The sequence below is a fragment of the Ahaetulla prasina genome, chromosome 3 (genome assembly GCF_028640845.1).
Source record: "Ahaetulla prasina isolate Xishuangbanna chromosome 3, ASM2864084v1, whole genome shotgun sequence".
Lineage (NCBI taxonomy): Eukaryota > Metazoa > Chordata > Lepidosauria > Squamata > Colubridae > Ahaetulla > Ahaetulla prasina.
Genome location: NC_080541.1, coordinates 211512251 through 211531475, shown reverse-complemented (window position 1 = coordinate 211531475; position 19225 = coordinate 211512251). Strand labels below are relative to the sequence as shown.

Sequence of the window (19225 nt, the reverse complement as noted above, 5' to 3'; positions counted from 1 at the left end):
GCAGCGTCCCCATGGTCACGTGATCAAAATTCAGCCACTTAGCAACTGGTTCATATTTATGACCGTTGCTTCTGTCCCAAGGTCATGTGATTCCCCCCCTTTTGTGACCTTCTGACCGGCAAAGTCAATGAGGAAGCCAGAACCATGTTACTGATTTAACCAAATGCAATGATTCACATAACAACTGTGGCAAGAAAAGTCATAAGATGGGGCAGACTTGACAAATGTCTCACAAAATGTCTCACAAAGCAACATAAATTTTGGGCTCAATTGCGGTCGTAATTCGAGGACTACTTGTAATTATCTGTGTGTAGATAACTCAGCTTGAGCTCATGTTTTTACTGTTAAGAGTGTTCATAATATGGTCAATTGACTACTCAATAATACTACAGAAATATAAATTATTGGAGCACACATGTAGGAAAATCCATACTATAGAATGCTTTCTCTTATTTTTTACCTATTGAAGTCATAAGTAACTGAAACAATGAACAACCTTTTGGTATTGTATTAGGTTTATTGCCTTGAATAAGAAGTCTTGATCTATCTACTTAGCATAGGGCTCTCCTCTAGGGCAGTTCTCATTATTCTACCCCAAACCTTGATATTTGCTAATAATTTGTTATGTATGTATGCCACCCTTCCTCTAAGGAACAAAAGCCTGCATATAAAGTTTCATTTCTTCCTTTCTTTTATTTTTATTTTAGGGTTGTTTTTTTTAGCTTGCCTTTATTATTTTTATAAATAATTTCAAGGTGGTGAATGTATCTAATACTTCTTCCTCCTGCTTATTTTCCTCACAACCACAAGCCTGTGAGGTAAAATGGGCTGGAAAAAAGTGGCTGCCCCAAAGTCACCCAGCTGTCTTTCATGCCTAAGAAGAGACTAGAACTCACCGTCTCCTTGGGATTGGCACAAAGTCACCCAGCCAGCTTTTGTGCCTAAGGCGTGACTAGAATTTACAGTCTTCTGGGGTTTGACTGAAAGTAGCCCAATTGGTTTTCATGCCTAAGGCAGGACTAGAACTCCCAGTCTCTTGATTTTCAGTCCAATGCCTTAGGCCCGTGATGGCGAACCTATGGCACGCGTGCCACAGGTGGCACATGGAGCCATATCTGTGGGCATGCGAGTGTTGCCATAGCTCAGCTCCAGCGCACATATGCATGCCGGCCAGCTGATTTTCAGGCCTTCCGGGCCCACCGGAAGTCAAGAAATGGGCTGTTTCCAGCCTCCGGGGTGGGGGAAGGCTGTTTTCGCCCTCCCCAGGCTCCAAGAAAGCCTCTGGAGCTGGAGAGGGTGAAAAACGGGCTTACGAGTCCCACCGGTAACCTTTTTACCATCATGTACCAAAAGTGGGGGTCGCGCCCGGGAGCATTGAATTATGGGTGTGGCATGCATGCACACGACCCCCCTGCGTTCCCCCCGCTTTTGGCACATGGCAGCAAAAAGGTTAGCCATCATTGCCTTAGACCAAGGGTGTCAAACTCAATTTCATTGAGGGCCACATCAGGGTTGTGTTTGACCTTGGGGGGCTGGGATGGATGTGGCCAGGATGGGCATGGCCAGCTCAACATCACTCATGTCGGGGGCGCCTCTGATGACCCGAGCGCTCTGCCAGCAAAAATGGGTTCCCGAGCTCCGTTTTCACTGTCAGAGGCACTGTGGGCCAATCCTTCGCTGTTTTCAGGGCGGCCCTGTGGGCCAGATCCAACCTTGAGTTTGACAACCCTGCCTTAGACAGAACTAGCTCTCTTCCTCTCCTCTTGTAATTGCTCTAGGATGTAGTTAAGACTGAGAATCTTTGTTCATCACAATAGTATAGACAAAGCCATAGAGGTAGATCTTTTCTCTGGCATGTTCCCACAATGCTGCTTTTAATTCATCCCCTGCCCACAAGTGAGACAGACTCAAGTCTCCTTAACTGTTCAGGGTTAACAGTATTTTCCTTCTTCCAAGGCTGTACAAGGACAGCCTCAAGTTTTATAAAATACCTTTCCTTTATCACGCATTCACTCGCAAGGAAGTGACTAGCCCTAGAACAATGTTTCTCAACCTTAGCAATTTTTAGATGTCCGGACTTCAACTCTCAGCTGAGTTAGGAATCCCGGGAGTTGAAGTCCACACATTTTAACCTTGCCAAGGTTGAGAAACACTGCCCCAGAGTAACTTAGGAGAGGCAAGATAAGGTTCAGTGATGAGACAGCATTTTTCTTGCCAGAATAGTATTTTGCCAATTCAAGGCTTGGTGGACAGCATAGCTCAGCCGGGGATGGGGGTGGGGGAGGTTAGATGCTTTTATGTCAAAATCAGATGCTAAATAGAAATACAAACCTGAATCTCCCCAGTTCCAAGTCTGGTATTCAGATCTGTGCAGAATCAAGAGGTTGTTTAGGTTAAACAGGCCCAAGGTATCGCAGGTAAGTATTAAAAATGAATGAAGTCATTTTATGAATGTTGTTCTACCTCAGTAAAGTATAGACCTATGGCACGTTGCCAGAGGTGGTTCTCAGAGCCTTCTCTGTGGGCGTGTGTGCCGTCGCCAGCTGCTCTTCTGGTTTCCAGCGCGTACATGCGTGCCAGCCAGCTAGTCTTCGCAGGTGCCAGAGCACCTGAAAATGGCCAAAAACCAAGCCATTTCTGGGCTGTTTTCCAGGCCATTTTTTGGCCATTTTTGTAGCCGTTTTCAAGCTGTTTTCAGGCCCCAAAAACGGCCTGAAAACGGTCCAAAAACAGGCATGCACGCGCTGCCAGGTGGTCTTCAGATTTCCGGTGCTCCGGTGTGCGCACATTCACGTGCGTTCCGGTTTGGGCACTCGGTGCCGAAAAGGTTCACCATCACTGGTATAGACAAATAAAGGAGAAAATGGATTCAGACTTATTTTAAGTATAACAGGTTTAAAGAGACGGCATGCTGCAGAAATAGTTGATTGGAAAAGGAATGAAAAAATACTGAAGAAATACAATTGTAGAGAGATTTTTCAATGATTACTTACAGCGTCGGCAGATGTCAGTGTCTTTTACCATACTCATACCTGAATTGTTATTTTGAAGTAGTCCTTTTAAAGGGCTCCGACGTGCATAAGTAACACATATAAATAATTCAGTTTTACAAGCAAAAATCTAGTGTCACTTAGGAGAACATTTAACAAAGGGTTGTTAAAGAATGCAGCTGTGAAACGGTTTACCTTTCAGATACAACACACAACATCACTAAATCCAGGAACATCTGTGGGGGATTCAGAAAGTCAAGATGGTGCTTGTCTTAATAAGATGAAAATCCATCTAAAACTTAATCCATCTGCCTTTGACTTGTCATAACAATTTATATAGCCGTCCATCTTGCAATTTTGAGTAACGCAAACTGCTCACAAATATGCAATGTAAGAAGGCAAGGATTATATTTATGGAATTATTTACTTATGCTAAATCTGTTTAGGCCAATTTTGTGGGTAAAGGATTGTCACAGTTCTCCCAAGTCTTCTTAATAGAAGGAAATGAAAATAAGCACCAATAAAAACCCGTGACAATCAAACAAACATTTCCTTACTAGCAAATATTGCAATGCCATATTAACTATTTCATGAAAATCCAGTCAAAATGAATGTTTAATTGACCAAGCTTATTTCGTATTAGTGGTTTTCCTTTGTTTTGTTTTTAAGTACATTTTATTGAAACATTTGACATTCTTAAAAGGTAATGCAAACTGAAATAAAGAGAGAAGAGAGTAGAAAAGAATTACGAAGTTTGAAAAGAAAAGGAGAGAAAAAGATACAGGAAGAAAAATATTTACTAAATGAATCCCAATCTTCCATGCAAGAATTGCAAGCAAATGTAAATACAGGTAATCCTTGACTTACGACTAGTCACTTAGCAAGTGGTCAAAGTTACATTGGGTCCCTCAAAAGGTGTTTTAAGATCCGCTACAGACCTGATGGGTCACGGGACCACATTTCAAGCACTCGGCAACCAGCCTGCATTTGCAGCGTCCTAGGGTCACGTGACCATGAGTTACAATTTTTGCCTAAAAACAGCATTTTTTGCCAGTTTTTCCCCAAAATGCTTCAAATGAACAATGGGTTTCCTTAACAACCGTGGATTCATTTATTGACCATGGTGATTCGCTTAATGGCTGCTGCAAATGTAGGTTGTAAAATCAGGACAGTTACTTTACAGTCATCACAACTTACAACCACAATGGGCTGGCTTCATTATAGTCATAAGTCAAGGACTCCCTCTATTTCCCCACCCCATATTAATTGTGTTGATAATTATCCCTTCTTGTGAAATCTCTGACAAATTCATTAGACGTACAAAAGATGCTTTTATTAGTTTAATCTCACCTTAAGAGCATTAGAAGATATAATTAATATTTTTTTCAAATTGATTTGCTATCAGTCGCTCAAAAACAGACATGTAAACTGCACTTCTACTGAAACATGTAAAATTCTGTCAGACTGCTGTAAGCAGAGGCAGTCCTTTAAATATGCCCAACCCAGACTTTTTAAGCTTTTAAGCTTAACTCAGTACTCAAAAGAGCTCCAGCAACCAGGCTGGTCGCTGTAAAAGGTAACACGGATTGCTTACACCTAAATCTGAAAAAAATCTGTAAAATTTGATTCTGGTCCAAGATTTTTGCAACGTAGATAAACCGAAAATAGCCAGTGGTACATTTAAATTACCTTTTTACCATCTTAAATTACAAAAACATGAAATGAAGGTTCAGAGGGGGAAAATCCATCTGGTCCAATAGTTTGTCAGAAGTCAAAAAGCAGAAGCTAATTTTGCAGGCTGATGGATAATAATAGCTGGAATTTAAGGTGATTTTTCCCCTCCCCCAAGGAATCTGTCTAGTTTTCTTTTAAACCATCTAGTCTTCTTTTAAAACTGTCTAAAAGGATAATGCTTATCCCACCTCATGACTGAGCTATAGAATATCTCAACCCTTCAACTCTGGTGTCTTCCAGATGGCATGGGACTGCACTTGTGGAGTCACCATTTAGTCAGGGTATGGTAATGTGGGAGGGCAGTCCCAAAATATCTGGGGAAGATAGCAGGTGGGGACCAGCTGCAAGGGTTGAGGTTGGGTGGCACTATTTTGTACTAGTTCTTCCTTCCTTCATATCCAGTTCCAGTTGGTGTTGATCAGAAGTCAGTCTCTCTCTCTCTTTCTCTCTCTCTCTCTCTTTCTCTCTGCCTCTACATTGTGGGGGCCACATAATTCAGTACTTTCTCCATTCTGCTGATTGAGGCATGACTGACTGAGGAATTCTGGGCCACAGGTCGAAGTTGGGTCCCTGCTCTAGAACATCATTTTTCCTAAAATCAGATTAGCTCCAAATCCATTGGCCTTCTGGAAGAGTCTGAAGACAAGGCATTGTCATTTGTCTGGGTCTTGAGGCCACCTGGATCTGAGAATTTAGAACTTTAGAACTTCTAAATTTAGAATTCCGCCAACTCCGACATGACCTGTGTTTAACACACAGAATCATCTATTGCAATGCCCTTCCTGTTAAAGACTACTTCAGCTTCAATCGCAATAATACAAGAGCAAACAATAGATTCAAACTTAATGTTAACCGCTTCACTCTTGATTGCAGAAAATATGACTTTTGTAACAGAGTTGTTAACGCTTGGAACAGACTACCTAACTCTGTGGTCTCTTCTCAAATTCCCAAAAGCTTTAACCAAAAACTGTCTACCATTGACCTCACCCCATTCCTAAGAGGACTATAAGGGGCGTGCATAAGTACCTACCGTTCCTGTCCTATTGTTTTCTTTCATTATATTCTTTCATTATATGTGCTTGTGTATAATGTTGTGACAAAAAAAAAATTACATTTTTAGTTTGCTAACATGAATATGGAACTTGCAAAGTAGCCGTATTGCTAGAAATGTTGAATATGATTTCCCACATATTGTTTTTTTTTATTTTTTTATTTTTCATGTTATTACTGCTTTTTATTATTTTATTCTATTGTCTTGTGTTTTTAACTCTATACATAACTCAAGAGTCATAGTGAGATAGGCAGCTATGTAAATTTATCAAATACGTAAATAAATTTTAGAATCTGGGTGTGACAAGCATTAGTGTTTTACTTTAAGGAGAGGTGGATTTTGATGATTTATTTAACCTAGCCAGCAGCTTTCTTTCAGGAAGCATTCAGCAACACTGCAGTCTGTGTCTGTTCACCACATTCAGTCTGTCTGGCCTTAAACGCCACATGAAGAAACATTCCCACGAAAAGCCACACCAGTGTCACATCTGTCTTAAAGCTTTCCGTACCCTTTCTCTGTTGCGCAACCACGTGAACACCCATACAGGTATGTCTGCCTTCCGGGTAAATTGAATTTTGAAATGTGAATTTTTGATCCATATTCCTGTCCATGAATCATTGCAATTCATTCAGGTTCCAAGCCAATAACATGACACGATTTGTATATTAAAATGCATGTTCACACCCCCAAACAACCTCACCACAAGAATTCTTATCTTTGTAAATCCCAGGAGTCACTGAGAGAGAGTTGGGCGGCCCTGAAAATTTTCTTAAATAAATGCTGATTGCATTTACCCTTAAGTACAGTAAACAGTGAAAGATTTATCACACATCTTTAATCCTTGCTCAATTTACTTAGCATTCCATTCTTTGTTATATATCCTTTACTTTCATCACTTCAGTTGCAACCAACTTGCAACTCTCAAAACGTTCTGTAATTCAAGTTTATTTATGACATAATGTGCTTTCTCTAAATCAACAGGCAGACTATAACCTTTTCTCCTCATATTCATAAATTTCTCTGTTAAAGAGCAAAAATCGGACCTGCATAACCTGTCTGGCATAAAGCCATAGTGTTATTTCAGATTTTATTTACATTTATTTATCAAATGTCTACACTTTTATTTATTTGCCTTTATTATTTAGAATAGAATAGAATAGAATTTTATTGGCCAAGTGTGATTGGACACACAAGGAATTTGTCTTGGTGCATATGCTCTCAGTGTACATAAAAGAAAAGATACGTTCATCAAGGTACAACATTTACAACACAATTGATGGTCAATATATCAATATAAATCATAAGGATTGCCAGCAACAAGTTATAGTCATACAGTCATAAGTGGAAAGAGATTGGTGATGGGAACTATGAAACGATTAATAGTAGTGCAGATTCAGTAAATAGTCTGACAGTGTTGAGGGAATTATTTGTTTAGCAGAGTGATGGCCTTCGGGAAAAAACTGTTCTTGTGTCTAGTTGTTCTGGTGTGCAGTGCTCTATAGCGTCGTTTTGAGGGTAGGAGTTGAAACAGTTTATGTCCAGGATGCGAGGGATCTGCAAATATTTTCACGGCCCTCTTCTTGATTCGTGCAGTATACAGGTCCTCAATGGAAGGCAGGTTGGTAGCAATTATTTTTTCTGCAGTTCTAATTATCCTCTGAAGTCTGTGTTTTTCTTGTTGGGTTGCAGAACCGAACCAGACAGTTATAGAGGTGCAAATGACAGACTCAATAATTCCTCTGTAGAACTGGATCAGCAGCTCCTTGGGCAGTTTGAGCTTACTGAGTTGGCGCAGAAAGAACATTCTTTGTTGTCCTTTTTTAATGATGTTTTTGATGTTAGCTGTCCATTTGAGATCTTGCAATATGATAGAACCCAGAAATTTGAAGGTTTCTACTGTTGATACTGTGTTGTCAAGTATTGTGAGAGGTGGAAGTATGGAAGGGTTTCTCCTAAAGTCTACCACCATTTCTACGGTTTTGAGTGTGTTCAGTTCCAGATTGTTTTGGTTGCACCACAAGGCTAGTCGTTCGACCTCTCGTCTATATGCGGATTCGTCATTGTCTCGAATGAGACCAATCACTGTTGTGTCATCTGCGAACTTCAGTAGTTTTTTTTTGTTTGTTTGTTTACATTTATATCCCGCCCTTCTCCGAAGACTCAGTGCGGCTTACAGTGTATAAGGCAATAGTCTCATTCTATTTGTATATTTTTTTACAAAGTCAGCTTATTGCCCCCCCCAACAATCTGGGTCCTCATTTTACCTACCTTATAAAGGATGGAAGGCTGAGTCAACCTTGGGCCGGGCTTGAACCTGCAGTAATTGCAGGCTACTGTGTTCTAATAACAGGCTTCGTAACAGTCTGAGCTATTCCAGCCCCTCAACTTAACAGATGGATCATTGGAGATGCAGTCATTGGTATACAGAGAGAAGAGAAGTGGGGAGAGCACACAGCCTTGGGGGGCCCCTGTGCTAATTGTACAGGTATTTGATGTGATCTTGCTTAGCTTCACCTGCTGCTTCCTGTTTGTTAGGAAGCTCGTGATCCACTTACAAGCCTGTTCCGGTACCTGTAGCTGGTTTAGCTTAGTTAGAAGAATGTCTGGAATGATGGTATTGAATGCTGAACTAAAGTCTACAAAAAGGACCCTTGCATAGGTCTTTGGAGACTCAAGATGTTGTAGGATGTAGTGCAGAGCCATATTAACAGCATCATCTGTTGATCTATTTGCTCGGTATGCAAATTGCAAGGGGTCTAACAGCGGATCCGTGATGGTTTATCAAATTTTTACGCTGTTATTTTCCTTTGCTTATTATTTATTTACCAAATTTCTACACCGTTTTGTTCATTCTACCCTCTCGTTCCCTTTGAATCAAATTCTATCAGATTCCTTCCCAGACATACTTAATAGACTAATTCCTTGTAGTTTTTCATTCAGTCCAGCTGTTTTTCACATTGTGTTCTTTCAGTTGCCAAGCACAAATGCGTCCTCACACTTCAAAACAAGTCACATTCAAAAAGTAAATCATTAAATCCATACATTAACATTTCCCAAGTTAATTTATTCTACTCTTTTTCCTCGAAAATAAGACCCAACCGGAAAATAATCCCTAGCATGATTTTTCAGGCTGCTTATAATATAAACCCTACCCCAAAAATAAGCCCCGGTTAAGATTGTGAGCAGATAGAGGCATTTGATACTTTCCCCAAAATAAGATCTGACCGGAAAATAAGCCACAATGCGTCTTTTGGAGCAAAAATTAAAATAAGACCCAGTCTTATTTTGTGGGAAAACTGGTATTTATTACATTTTTATCCCACCTTTATTATTTTTTAAAATAATTCAAGGCAGCAAACACATTTAATCTTCTTTCCTCCTTCTACTTTCCCCACTATAACAAAATCAGGACTATGTATCTCCTGCATACCTGATACTGCTTTACCTCATCTCTGCCACCTATTTTTTTATTTTTTTTTTAAAAAAAGGCTAATCCTATGCACAAAACTGCATTTCTAAGTTGCTTTGAAGTGTTTGATGAGCCATTTTCCACCTTACTGGATTCTGTGCCTAGGTAGATGTAAAACTAACAGTCCGCTATCACAACAAATTTCTCAGTATTCCAGGTAGATTTGGATTTAAATGTTTCCAATGAACACATTTTGAAACTCTGCTTCTCTTTTGCAGGGACCAAACCACACAAGTGTAACGAATGTGATATGGCCTTTGTGACAGTGGGGGAACTTTCCCGCCACAAGCGATATAAACATACTCTGGAGAAGCCCTTTAAATGCTCCATCTGTAACTACTGCAGCGTAGAGGTAAGATGGATTGTTCTCTGCAGAATCGTTTTGCAAAGTCCTCCCTTGACTGGGTAGAGAAAGATGTGGTTTCCTTTGAAAGAGGCACTGCCGTTCTTGGTGCATGCATTTTTAGTTAGAAGCATAGTTGGTAGGGAATTTAAAAGTAAAAGAAAGAAAAATACCTCCACACACACACACATGCATTTAACAACACACATTGCAATTAGAAGCAATGGATGCAGGGGTGAAATGCTCCCGGTTCGGACTAGATCGGCCGATCCGGTACCAATGGTGACAGGTGGTTTGGAGAACCGGTAGCAAAAATCCCTGCCCCACCCCCACCCCAGCTGAGCTGTGCGATCATCAGAGGTGGTTTTTTTTTTACTTTTAAAAGCACTTTTTTTACAACCTCTTCAGCTGAATAGGTTGTAAAAAAATGCTTTTAAAAGTAAAAGAAAAGCCTCTGACAATCAGGCAACTCAGTTGGAATCGTCAGAGCCTTTTTTTTACCTTTTAAAAGCATTTTTTTAAAAGGTAAAAAAGCTGAAGCTCTTAAATACTAAGCTGTCAAAAACAACAACCAATAGCGAAGCCCTAATTTTCCCGCCTGGAAGGATGCGGAAATAAACCAATCAGATCGCATCGCGTCAGCATGCTCAACGCTCCTTCAGCAGCACCGCGGACACAACACCAAGGACAACAAAACCCCAGCAAAATACATTCTAGAAGTATTAAGCAAATACTTCTTTAATCTAATGCTGAATGAAAACCAAGATGGCTTCCAGGAATCCCTGTTGAGGTCATCCTCCATATTTCAGACAGCCGAGAGATTTGGGAAGAGCCTCCGAGGCTGGTCTTAATACCTGCATTTCATTCCTGCTTCTGGTAAATAGATTTTGTATCATGTTCAGAAATCCGTTTGCCTTGCCGGATGAAAGAAAGACAAGAAGCTTAAACCCCTTTCAACTCTTGTGAAAACAGTGGTTTGTTTCTAATCAGCGTTAAAATATTCTTGTGAATGTTCCATGGATGAAGCAGGAGCCCTTAGCATTGATTTTTTTATTTTTTAGATTACAAGTCAGCCAAAGGAGAACAGATTGCAGAGTTCGTTAAACAATATTTTCTTTCTTTCTTTCTTTTTTTTCATTTTTGGAATTAACATATAAACTTGGAGAAGCAATATTAAATAAAAGGGGAGTAATATAAAAGGATGTGAGGATCTGTGTATATCCGTTGTCTAACATGCTGCATATAGTGACAAAATCACGAATTGCTCAGGTTTGCTGTGCAATTTGCATAATTGGCCATAGTTTATAGGGTTTTTTATGCACAGTCAAGCCACTGCATGCTTTTCTTTCTTTATAACTGTCTATAATACGCCATTTATACACAACTTACTCTATCGTGCATCATTTTGTATGCAGCTTTCACAAACCAGAAACAGTTTGGGCTGCAACTTTTTTGAACAGATGTTTTTTTATATATATCTAACTTTCAGCCAAGAAAGATGTCTGCAGCCTCCATGTTGTTGCTATTCAGTACAAAGAGTCCTTGCCTTAAAACAGTTCATTTAGTGACCATTCAAAGTTACAGCAATATTGAAAAAAGTGACTTATGGCCAGTTTTTACACGACCGTTGTAGCATCACCATAGTCACATGATTTACATTTGGATACTTGACAACTGACTCAGATTTATGACGGTTGCAGTGTCTTGGAGTCATGTGATCCCATTTTGTGACCTTCTGAGAAGCAAAATCAAAGAGGAAACCCAGATTCACTTAACAACCGGGTTACTAATTTAACAACTGCAGCGATTCACTTAACAAATGTGGCGAGGAAAGTCTTAAAAGAAATCTGCAGCACCTTAGACTACTCTTAATTACAATTGATTCCAAGACTATAAACAAACATAAAGGGAACCACAAAAAAAATCTAATACAGAATTAGGAAACCAGGGTTGTATTTTATTCTATTCTTTTAATCTGACACTTTCTACTACAGGTAGTCTTCAAATTACGACACAATTGGGACCACAAAAATCTGTTGCTAATTAAGATGGCTGTTCAAGTGGCCACTTGACATTTTTGACCTTTTGTTAAGCAGACACTGCAGTTGTTAAGTGAAGTAAAGGTAAAGGTTCCCCTCACACATATGTGCTAGTCATTCCTAACTCTAGGGGGCGGTGCTCATCTCCGTTTCAAAGCCAAAGAGCCAGCGCTGTACAAAGACGTCTCTCTGATCATGTAGCTGGCATGACTAAATGCCGAAGGCTCACAGAACGCTGTTACCTTCCCACCAAAGGTGATCTCTATTTTTCTACTTGCATTTTTTACATGATTTCGAACTGCTAGGTTGACAGAAGCTGGGACATGTAATGGGAGCTTACCCCGTTATGCGGCACTAGGGATTCGAACTGCCAAACTGCTAACCTTTCAATCAACAAACTCAGTATCTTAGTCACTGAGCCACTGCATCCCTGTTAAGTGAACTATACAATAGTTAAGTAAACCTGGTTTCCCTCGTTGACCTTCGCTTGTCAGAAGCTGGATGGGAAGAATGCAAATGGCAGTTGCGTGATGATTGAATGCTACAACCGTTGCGAATACATGCTGGTTGCCAAGAGCCTCAATGTTGATCATGTAACTATGGAGACGGTCATAAGTGTGAGTATTGGTCATACGGCAATTTTTGCAGTGCTGTTGAACTTCGGATGGTTGTTAAACGAATGGTTGTAAGTCAAGGACCAACTGTGGTCTTGTTAAAAAAAAACAATTTTGCAGAATTGGACCTTTCATATTTTTCCTCTCGCGGTTAGGATTCGTCCTAATAGAACCAGCATTAAGGCAGAGAAACAGGAGACTTAGTTTGGAAGGCAGTACTTTAGAAGTCTCCAAACTTGGCAACTTTTGAGACTTGCAGACTTGCAGTCCACAAGTCTTAAAAAGTTGCCAAGTTTGGAGACCCTTGCTTTAGAACAGGGGTGTCAAACTCGATTTCATTGAGGGTCGCATCAGGGCAGCAGTGAAATCCAGCCGATTCTATCCAGCTTGTGCAAACCTATAGCACTGAGTGGGAGGCTCCACCCACCCACCAGGACGTCAATATGTCCTGTTTTTGACCTTCGGCACATGTGCAGGAGAGGGGGGCGCGTGCGCTCTCATTCCCAAACTGATAGCGGAGGTAAATGGATTTTACCGCTGCATCAGGGTTGTGTTGACCTTGGGAGGCTGGGTAGACGTGGCCAAGATAGGCGTGGCCAGCTCCACGTCACTCATCAAGGCTCCATTTTCAGCCATGATGGCTTCCTTTAGCCCTCTGCCAACAAAAACAGCCCGGGGAGGCCGGTCCTTCCCTGTCTCCAGGGCAGGCCCGCAGGCCAGCTTTAAGCCCCCCGCGGGCTGGATCCGGCCCATGGGCCTTGAGTTTGATACCCCTGCTTTAGAAGATGCAACGGCATATTCTAGTGACAAGCCCTTAACAGCATTTCCAAAAAGTCAAGTTTTTTTTAATGGTGAATTGTTTCAGCAATACCCTCCCTGCTCTTGTAATTCAGCATCTTCTTTTGTAAATTGTAGGCCAGCAAACTGAAGCGTCACATTCGCTCGCATACAGGAGAGCGTCCTTATAGTTGCACGGTGTGCTCCTATGCTAGTAGGGACACTTACAAATTGAAAAGACATATGGTAACTCACTCAGGTACGTATTAAAACTATAATGGCTGCCATTAAAGCAGAGTAATGCTAATGCCTGGTCCTGTGGGGCTATGAGATGCTGAGCCACTAAAGGAAGGAAGACAGGCACGTGAGCAAAAAAGCAAGGAGGAACAGTCGGAAGCAGATGGTACTCCAAGAAGAGCAAAGTCGGGTATTCAGTGGATTTGGAGACAAAACAAGAGAAAATTATTTGGAAACTAATCCAAGAGAGAAGCAACCTGGAATTCAGGAGAAACTTCTTAACAGTCAGGACAATTAACCAGTGGAGCAGCTTGCCTTCAGAAATCGTGGGTGCTCCATCACTGGAGGCTTTTAGGAAGAGTCTAGACCAGTGATGGCTATGTTTTTCCAGAGTGCCCATAGCGCACATGCACCTGCTTGAATTCAGGTGCACGCACCGAAACCCCCAAAACACAATGCGTGCGCAGCCCCCCGCACGCCCTCCACTCTGTACATGCAGATGCAGACCTCTGCATGCACTCCACCCCCTTGCACATGCATGCACATGCCCTGCCCCGTGCATGCACACCCCGCACCACCTGCATGCGCCCCGCCCTCCGCGCATGCACGGCAGAGTCCCGATGACCAGCTGGCCGGCAGGAGGTGCATGTGCATGCACAGCGGAGCTGAATTGGGGCGACAGCTCATGTGCCCACAGAGAGGGCGCTGCATGCCACCTGTGGCGTGCGTGCCATAGGTTCACCATCACAGGTCTAGACAGCCCCTTGTCTGAAATGGTATAGGTTCTCCTGCTTGAGCAGGGGGCTGGACTAGAAGACCTCCAAGGTCCCTTCCAGCTCTATTCTGTTCAATGGAAGAAGAGTTGGCTTCTAAAGACTAGAGGGCATGTTAGGTCTGGAGTAAAGAAGACTCGGGGAAGAGGTGGTAGATATGTCCAGGAGTCTAAAGAAAAGCTATAAAGAGAATGACCACTGCTTCCCTTAGCCACAAAAACTAGAACCAGAAATAAGGATATAAACTGTCAAACTAGCACGATTTCATTTAAATAGAAGGGAATATTCCCCCATGCTAATATATCTGTATGAAGAGCCGAGGTGGTGCAGTGGTTAGAATGCAGTTATTGCAGACTAATTCTGCCGACTGCCAGCAGTTCAATCCTGACTGGCTCAAGGTCGACTCAGGCTTCCATCCTTCCAAGGTCGGTAAAATGAGGACCCAGATTGTTGGGGGCAATGTGCTGATGCTGTAAACCACTTAGGGAGGGCTGTAAAGCACTGTGAAGCAGTATATAAGTCTAAGTGCTATTGGTATAAATGTAGGGCATTTTACCTATGGAGATTGCAGGTTCTCCATTTCTGGAATGATAAGACGTTGTCCTGGACAGTTTGCTTGGTTTTCTTGCCCATTATAGGGAATTACATTAAATGTTCCCTGTGGTTCCTTTCAGGGTTATAATTCTGTGATTCAGTAGTTGACAGAATAGGAAATCAGGCTAGGAGACTTGCTACGAAGAAACGAGGACAGACGGCAACATGGAGCTTTCACTGTGCTGTTGCATTATGAGTCTGTTTCCTCCATGGTCTATTGAAATGGCAAAGCAGGCTAAAGACACTGTTTTTGAACAGGATTAAGGAATATTTTTTTTTGCATGCTGGCCAAAATAAATAAAATCTCAGTATAATTATCTGCCAGGAAAGATGAATGAAACTGATTTGCTCTCAGCAGTAAATCCACGAGTAAAAAGATGGGTGGGTGGATGGATGGATGGATGGAGACAGGTCTATGTGGTCATCTCACAAACTCAAGGACACTTTTGTACTGCCAATGGCTTTGCCATTACCATCTTTACAAGATTCAAAATTCTCCAGCAGTTGACCAATGCAGTTGCCTTACACAATGTAAGCCGCCCTGAGTCTTCGGAGAAAGGCGGGCTATAAATGTAAATTAAAAAAAATGCGCCAATCAACTAATAGGTTAAAGAATAAATTATAATTAATTAATCCTTTAATTAATGGAGCTAAAAACTGATATCCACTGAGCATCCTCGTCTTTGCTTCACTTCCTTTGGTGGTCATGGCACAAAAATGAAAAGCCAACTTTCTTCTCAATTTAAGCCTGATGTAATGGGGATGAATTGCAATGTAAATATGTTTAAATCTGTTTAAAACTGGATGCAGTATTCCAAGTGTGGCCTTATAATGCCTTGGTAAGGCCATACTTGGAATATTGCATCCAGTTTTGGTTGCCACGGTGTAAAAAGACTCTAGAAAGAGTGCAGAGAACAGCAATGAAGATAAATTAGGGGACTGGAGGCTAAAATATATACAGAATGGTTGCTGGAATTGGGTATGTCTAGTTTAATGAAAAGAAGGACTAGGGGTGACATGATAGCAATGTTCCGATATCTTAAGTGTTGCCACAAAGAAGAGGGAGTCAAGCTATTCTCCAAAGTACCTGAGGGCAGGACAAGAAGCTAATCAAGGAGAGAAAAAACCTAGAACTAAGAATAAATTTCCTGATAATAACAATAATCAGTGGAACAACTTGCCTCCAGAACTTATGAATGCTCTAACACTGGAGGTTTTTAAGAAGAGATTGGACAATCATTTGTCTGAAATGGTATAGAGTTTCTTGCTTGAGCAGGGGGTTGGACTAGAAGACCTCTAAGGTCCCTTCCAATTCTGCTTTCCACTTCTGTTCTGTTCTATTCTATACTATTCTAAATGGAGATTAGTGAAATGGTGGCAAGGAAGTGGGAGAACCAAGAAAGATCTCTAGGTGGTCAGATGGGCAAAAATTCCCATCAGTGAGAAAACATCTGTGCCATAGCTCAGGAGTTCATGCTTGGAGCCTTTTTTCTTCTACTGTAACAGAAGCTGAAATCTGCAGAAATCCTACAGAAGCCCCACAGTGTTATGGAGGCATGGATGCTGCATCAGTTCAAGGGATGGCTGCAAAAAGTAGGATCTGGAAAATATGCTACCATTTTCAGCTGTGGCGTTTTGCTCTCTGGTTCACCAGTTCTTACAAGTATGTGTTTCCTCCTAGGTGAAAAACCCTTTGAATGTGTGATTTGCAAAGCCAGATTCACACAGGCTGGGACGCTGAAGTTCCATGTTTTGCATAAACATGGGAAAAATGTACCAAAATACCAGTGTCCACACTGTGCCACATCCGTTGCCCGGAAAGGTGATTTAAGTAAGTTTCATAACTTTTTTTCCCTAAAAAATCTTTCTGTAAAAGTACATAAAGAATGAAGGTCACCGTCAGTATCCAGCTTGACTTAATAAATCTATCCCCAAAGTATTGTGCTCTGGCTCATTAATTTCCAAAGCAAGCTCTTCTCTTTTTGCAGTAAATAAAACCTGATTTCTCCCTCAAAGATGTGATCAGTGAGCATTGTTTCTATGTCCAATATCAATCATTTGGGCTTAGCATCTTCCTGACATTTTCGTTTTTTTCCTGAGATTTTTAGGTTCTCAGTTCCTGTGTTTTAATTGGGAAGGTCAACAATGCCTTAACACTCCATTTTATTTTTAATTTGCACTGATTTTTTTTTTTTTAGATTGCCCTGAATTCTTCTCATTATGTTCTCCAGTCCTTCTTGGCCCGTTGAAAGTGTGCCCTAGTATAATTGCACATGGGTATAAGTACAATGCAAAAAAATGCCATTGTGCCAATAAATGAGAATATTTGTAGCTCAGGGTTGATACTGTTGTATGTGTCGTTTGATTTAAGTTCTGAGCCTGAATATTAATAAACATTTTAAAACTGTACAGGGAAAAAGCAGGTGAGACCATCAAAAGAAGCCACCTATTAATTTACCAATTCTTCAAATCAAACTCCATGGCAGGCAAGATATATCTCTGAGAGAAAGCATTAGAAAAATGTAAGGTTTAAGTAGGATTTTAACCTTCATGAAATAGGGGAAGGCAGTGTGGTTTTGAAAACTATTAGAGAGCAAAACACTCAGTACATCAATGCCATCTCTGATGGGTTTATTCGCAGGGTTTGAGATGAATAAGGTACATTTCAGAATCTCTTCATTTTGTGATCAACCCCATTGATGTATGCAAAGCAATTAAAAACCTGCACTTGAGAAGTCCTTATCCCGGAGATGGTTAGAAGAAGATGACAGGATATTTGCTTAGTTGACTTTTATGAATGCAGAAGTGGCTTCAAGAAGAAGTCTCTGTGCGTGTGAATGATGAGTACTCAATAGGCCAGGGACATCCACAGTAGAGGCCAAAAAATAAACCTAAGACGGCGCTGCAAACCTGCCCCCTTTTTATAGTTGTCAACACATATGTAAAAACGGGCATAGCTTCAGTCTTGTAGTTTCGGCCACCGTTGTGACATTGTTATAATACTCCTTATGCATGCCCCTACGATGGGCCAAGATTTTTAGAACACAAATTGATTGATTGTTAGGTGAACAAACCAAAATACAGAATCTTAAAAGGGAGACTCTGCAAAGGAATAAAAAAGTTGATGGCAAGAAACAGAGAATTAATACAGCCTTTCCAACTTAATGCTGTCCAGTGTTTTGAGATTATAGTTTACCAAATTCCCAACCACCTTGACCAAAGGCATTATAATCCCAGCTAGGGGATCACACCGGGTACCAGAAAGACTACTAAAAGTGTAATTTTTAGGGTTTTCTCTGTTTCTTTCAATGCTGTGTATGTAAGTTCTCTGGGAGATACTTTTTGCAAGATCAAAAAAAAAAATATTTCTCAGCTCTTAGTGAGACTGAATTCAGGACTGAATTTTGTAAGAAAGCGAAATAGCACCATCTTTTGGCTACTAGGGAGGAAGTGAATATGATCCATAAACCAATCCTTTGCATTTGCTTTTTGTACATTTAAAAGGGGCCAGGAATTATTGCTCTTCTTAATCAGAAACCACCCTTCCCTCCTTCCTTCCTTCCTTTCTTCCTTCCTTCCTTTCCTCCCTCCCTCTCTCTCTCCCTTCTTCCTCCCCTCCTCCCTCCCTCCCTCCCTCCCTCCCTTCCTTCCTTCCTTCCTTCCTTCCTGTGAAGTTTCTAAATCTGAATCCTAATCAGTGTTCAGTTGGTGCATCTCCCTTGAAGTCATTTAGTCAGTTTCATATTACCTTTTTAACTAAATTTATTTGCAATTCACAAGCTCCTTAGGTGCAATTCAGGTTGTAGCATTGCTTAAATATTATACTGTTTTATATTTTCATGGGGGCTTGGGGACGTTCAACGTTTTCTGGATTTCCTCATTCTAATGGTCACTAAATGAATGGTTGTGAGTCGTTAAGTGCTTAACAGAGCATAGTGCTTAAGAGACTCAGTTTCAACTCGCAAAGCATCCCTGGCCTGCTCTCGAATTGCCATAAGCAAGGGGGATGGGGAAACGAACTCTGCGTCAGTCAAAACAAAAGCACATTCCAGCTATATCTCTGTCAAGGCCATTTCCATGGTTATCCACAGTGGCCTCTGGGGAGTGATCTCTACAACCTGCGAAATTGCTTCCTTGGAGAAGGTGATTGATGACACGGAAAATGTGATTGATGATACAACTCGGGAGGAGTGGGAAACAGGGTCAAAGCTGGAACGTAAATTGCGTGGGGTCAGAATTGGCTTCACCTGGAACATGACATGAAGCTCCTAATAAATAACTGGGTTTCGAGGCTCTTTATTTAATTAGGGCATCGGTGGGAATCCTGACAGTCAGCATATTTCCCCCAACAATCTGGGTCCTCATTTTACTGACCTCGGAAGGATGGACGGCTGAGTCAACCTTGAGCTGATCAGGATCAAACTCCTGGCAGTGGAGCAGAGACAGCCTGCAACACTGCATTCTAAACACTGCACCACCAGGACTTTTCTCTTTCTATGGATATAATAGTCACTACATGGGATTTATGTGAGGTTAAAGTTTGTTTTAATGTCTTTTTTGTCTGTTTAATACATCTGCTTGAGACTCAACAACTGGGGAGAAAA

The 19225-nt window shown here is 41.2% G+C and overlaps 1 protein-coding gene across 1 annotated transcript in view; it reads left to right on the top strand.

Annotated features, from left to right (window-relative positions):
- The window catches only part of CTCFL (CCCTC-binding factor like), a 37722-nt gene that overhangs the window by 9345 nt on the left and 9152 nt on the right, over positions 1 to 19225 (top strand). Inside the window, exons 3-6 of the mRNA XM_058176700.1 lie at positions 6136 to 6321; positions 9463 to 9596; positions 13156 to 13276; positions 16303 to 16452. Of these exons, the coding sequence (XP_058032683.1) occupies positions 6136 to 6321; positions 9463 to 9596; positions 13156 to 13276; positions 16303 to 16452 (591 nt within the window). The remainder of the gene's footprint in view (positions 1 to 6135; positions 6322 to 9462; positions 9597 to 13155; positions 13277 to 16302; positions 16453 to 19225) is intronic.